The sequence below is a fragment of the Anoplopoma fimbria genome, chromosome 4 (genome assembly GCF_027596085.1).
Source record: "Anoplopoma fimbria isolate UVic2021 breed Golden Eagle Sablefish chromosome 4, Afim_UVic_2022, whole genome shotgun sequence".
NCBI classification, from domain to species: Eukaryota; Metazoa; Chordata; class Actinopteri; order Perciformes; family Anoplopomatidae; genus Anoplopoma; species Anoplopoma fimbria.
This window is the reverse complement of record NC_072452.1, coordinates 8,702,362-8,707,161: the sequence shown is the minus strand read 5'-3', so window position 1 is coordinate 8,707,161 and position 4,800 is coordinate 8,702,362. Positions and strand designations below refer to the sequence as shown.

The 4,800-nt window shown below is 43.4% G+C and overlaps 1 protein-coding gene across 1 annotated transcript; it reads right to left on the bottom strand.

Annotated features, from left to right (window-relative positions):
* Positions 1-451: 451 nt before the first annotated feature.
* Positions 452-1,991, bottom strand: LOC129090462 (homeobox protein MSX-2-like). Its single transcript, XM_054598115.1, has 2 exons — positions 1,691-1,991; positions 452-900 (listed from the first exon to the last, which is right to left on the bottom strand). The coding sequence occupies exons 1-2, from the start codon at positions 1,989-1,991 to the stop codon at positions 452-454; spliced, it is 750 nt and encodes a 249-aa protein (XP_054454090.1).
* Between the last annotated feature and the right edge of the window lie 2,809 nt (positions 1,992-4,800).

The window sequence follows — 4,800 nt, the reverse complement described above, 5'->3', positions numbered from 1 at the left end:
GGAATGCTTTGGCTTTTAAGGAAGCCTGCTTCTCCCCAGGCCAAATAGCCATTCTCCAATTGTGGCCTTTTATTATTCTAAATTGAGTATGACGTATTCAAAGCTAACAAGTATTTTTTTTTCATTCCCAATGCTGGAATCATCCAGGAAATACAGAAAAAGTAGGAAAACAAATCAAAAAGGCTACAACAAATGCAGTCTGATATTTAGGACAATAGTCATATAAGCAAGACCTGATATATTTTCACTGACCCAAGCTGAATCAACATAGGCAAACAGCAAAGAAGGATCTTCAAGATTCTGTATCTTTGTAAAAGGATATTAATAAAGACCATAAAGATTTGTCTCCACCTCAGGTCCTTAATGACATCTCTTATAAAGGTGCAGGACTTCACGATACACCCATGTCCTCCTTTTCTAACACATCCACTTCACTTTGTGCTGGTTCCTCTCAGGAGAGGTGGAAGAGGCTGTGGCCGACCTGTGAGGCACACATGGCCAGATGTGCAGCAGGGAGGATGGGGCTGCGGCCGTATGAGCAGCCCAGTCCGTACAGTGCTGCTGATCCGGCATGCAGGTTAACACTGAGGGGGAAACCTAAAGACGGGAAGCCTGGGTGGAATACGGCTTTGGGCCCAATGCCAGCCGCTATTTTGAGTTTCTCCACCTCAGCCTCCTGAAGCCTCTTGGCTTTGGCTCGTCGGTTTTGGAACCAGATCTTGACCTGGGTCTCAGACAGCGACAGGGAGGTGGAGAACTCGGCCCGCTCGGCGATGGACAGGTACTGCTTCTGATGAAACTTTCTCTCCAGGGCCAGGAGCTGCGTGGTGCTGAAGGGAGTGCGAGGCTTGCGGTTGGTTTTGTGCTTCCTCAAGGAGCAGACTGCTGGACTGAGCTGCCCTAGAGGACATGGGCGAGATGTGAGGCTGAAATTTGGTACTAATACTATTTCATTGGTATAATATCTAAATAACTGAATAAGGCTCAGAAATGATTAGTCAATATTCAATTAACCGCATGACAGTATAATTCTTCTTACTTTGATAATGGATTAATATATATTTTCAAAGAAAAGTGAAAAACCATCCCTGTTTGCTTCTCTTCAAAACGTTTGTTTGATGATATGTTCCATTTTAAATAAATCAATGTTAACAGATTATCAATATTATCCATGTGTACAGTCGATCATCACCTCACCTCAGTAACCTCTGGGTAATAGGGACGATTATTTTCAGATTTTTTGACTAAATGATTTATCATTTCGTCAATAAAATAATCCGATTTTAAAACCTTTTTTAATTATCGTCAGGTGAAGCCGTAAACAGAAAAAGAGGGAACAGTGAGAAAATATTTCTAAATTATAATTATTTCTAAATACAAAATGTTAAATATGAATAAATTGTTTATTGGTCTATCTTTCTGAGGCTCATTCTTTCACTTAAAAACATACTGAACCTATATATGGATTTATATGTTTATTAGACTTATGCCCAACTTTCCTTGAATGTGGCCTGGCAGTTATGAACTTCATTAACTTCTCTAAAGCATGTTAGATGAGATCCTTCCTTGGGTGATTTAAGGCACCAAAAGACGTTTATAGATATATATAAAAGAGTTATTAACAAAAAAAAAAAAAAAAAAATCTGTGTTAATAAATCTTCAAATCCAGACATTACCCCAGATCACTTACTGGGTGGTGCTGACATCTTAATGGGGCTGGATCTCCAGGACGCACAGCGCCCTCGTTCCGATGGCTCTGGTTTAATAGATACTAATTGCCTGGACAGGTCACCCGGCCTGTGCGCATGTTCATCGGTCCAACACTGATCTCCATCCTTTCTGTCCGTCACATTCAGCGGCTTTGTGTCCGACATGAGCGCCTCGACGCTGAAGGGCAGGAAGGACACCTGCGCCACGGGATCCTTGGACCGCGGTGGTTGCGCATCCTCGTCTGATGAAGACTCGTTCCTGCAGCCTCCGGGGGGAGACATGCTTGCTGTTTTAGGAGCCGGTGGTCGATATCTAATTCCGATCCAGAAAACGCATAACTTTTCTCTCACGCAGGGCAAAACATGCAGCGTCCGCAAGTAAGTTGTTACAAAGTTGACAAAGTTGTGCTGGGAAAAACTTTGGGAGGGTTCTCGGGAACTTCAATCGGAAGGTGATGCGTCCTGACTTGTGATTGGACCGGCGCTCCGGTCGGGATCCCTGTGGTGCCACACCCACCGAAAGGTCAGCTGCTTACCAGCCTCATCCAGCAGTAATTACGCACGAGGGACGATTGTTTCTCGAGGACAGCTCACAAGGGATTAATCATAATAACTGACAGTAACAGACCATGTATTATTCCCTTCTACAAATTGCAAACGCTCAGCTGACATTCCAGGTTCAGGAAAAGACTGCTTTATTCCCCTGAATGGAATGCGCATGAATTGTTGGAAAGACTGATGCCTTGTATTTTTTGGAAAAAGAAACGACTAATATAAGTACATCAATCCCCTGTCTACTCCATCCTGCAATTAGGCTTGTGGATTGGCCTGGCTGTCTCTCTGAGCGTCAGCAGGATGAAAAGCATCATCGTCACATCTGAAGAGCTGTATTTCCACTGAACAAAAGCTGACAGAGCTCTTTAGTCAAGCCATTACTTGCAAGACCTGACACTCCAATTGTGGGAGTAATCACAATGGTTATCAATAAGAATCAGGGTGCTTTTAAAATTTCAAAAAAAGCACTGTGGAGAAACCATAGATTTAAATGTGAGAGTCAGTTGGGAAATGGATTATGGTTTTGGGCAGGCTTTAAAATGACTGTCATTACATTGTTATTATTAACACCTTGTAATTAGGTCTGTGGAATCCGGTTCTTTAAAGCGGGATTTAACAGTAATGATGGAAAATTGCTACCTTCCTGAGGTGTGTGGCGCCCGCTGCGATTAGTCGCAGTCTCTGCTCTGTCGGAGGAGACAGAAGCGTCTCATGCCTGTTTGAAGCTCATACCTGTGGGGCTCCAGAGTATTAGGAAACATCATGAGAAGAACAACAGCGGCTCTATGGCCTCTAACCACTCAGTCATGGGATGAGACAATGCAGCGTTCTAAAAAAACAGTCAAAAAGGGCACGGATGTTGAAACTGTCATTAATAGCATATGGCCTAATGTTGTTCTGGTTGTGAGATTAAATGCACACCCAGTACAAAAATACAATCTCAAGGTATGATTTCATTGGTGTTTTTTTAGTGATAAGCAGCCGGGAGATAGACTGTGTAGGTCTGGTGAATTTTTATAAAAACTCATTGGCTCAGCGACACTCTCGCTTCCCCACCTGCGCTTGTTTCTGTGCCCTTTTAAACCTTTTGATTTATTACTTTTATTTTGGGATTCTCACCATCCCTAATGGTTCTAACAAGGGACTCCCGGGATTTCTTTAAAAGCACGGTCCCTGTGTACCCAAGCCCCTCGTGGCATGCGATTAGAGCACTAAGTTTTAACCCCAACCTAAAGCTAACCTTAACCTAAACATAACCTAGCCTAACCTAAACTTACCCTAACCTTATATGTATAAATAGTTTTGCTACTTATTCCAATTAGTTTGATTAACAATTATTTAAAGGAAATTGAATATAGTATTCATAACTATGTTTTAATCAGTGTATAATCACCTAAAACTAAGAATCTTTGTGTTTTTCTGAGCTTAGAAAATTCAATTTATATCTACATGGGGGAGCTGGTCCTCTTCCAAGGAGTCCGCCATCTTGCACCTCCATGTTTCCACAGCTGTCCAGAATCGATAGAATTAACACACAACACATCCTTAGATACCACTACATCTAACACACTGTTCCTTTAAGTGTTCATTCAGCCAAGGAGACCTGCACAGCAGCTGATGTATGATGTATGTGCTTCATGCATGTTGTGTCCTATAGTCTTTCTATCTTTACTCTCATGTCTGTCTCCTTGTCTACCATTGGGAGTCTCTCTTATATACAGATGCCCACACATTCAAAGGCCACCTGTGAGGTGACTGGAGGGGAGTGTGCTGTCCAGAGCTCTGTGATCAGCCCTCAGAGCGGCTCTGTGCTCTCTGTAATCAGCAGGATTACAGTGGCATCAGGGGCTCGACTCCCTAGCGCCTCAACATCATTATTCTCCATGTGAGGCAAAGTGCTCACACAGCATGAGCTCGCCCTCCTGTAAACACATGCAAATCAATTAAGTAGCGATTCTGTCATTTCAGTGTGCTTCCTATAAGAAAAAAATATTTTAAAATGTGCTAAACACCGACAATATAAGACGACTGGATGATCCAATCGCTTGCCGATGGATGTGTTAACATGGGCGGTTTCATGAGAAGTTTAAATGGTAAAACTAAAAGAAGAACATAAAATGCAGAAGCAAGGTAAGCAGCCATAGCAGTAGTGATAGTAGTTTGAATTGGCAGCGGGGAGAAAGGGAAGTAGTGTTTCCTCCACTAACCAGACCCAACTAGCTGTCTGCTGTCCACTGGTCTCGGTGCTGGGAAACTTCCTGCTGCCTCTGTCTCCCATTGTGGGGGAAGACATAAAGGGGAAGTAACTAATGAGCCGGTGCAACCTGACCATCCAAGCAGAGGTTGCAAAGTCTGAGTCTCCATACGTGGGCAGAGCAGCTGCAGCAGAGCGGAGAGCGAGCGTTATCAGCTCACATTGATCGCCCCCAACACCTATTAACACTGCTCTCTCTTCTGCCTCGCTTCACCTGCATCAGTTCTGCCAGCAACCGTGTGGAGTGTGCATACACACATGAATGTACACACACGCTGCACA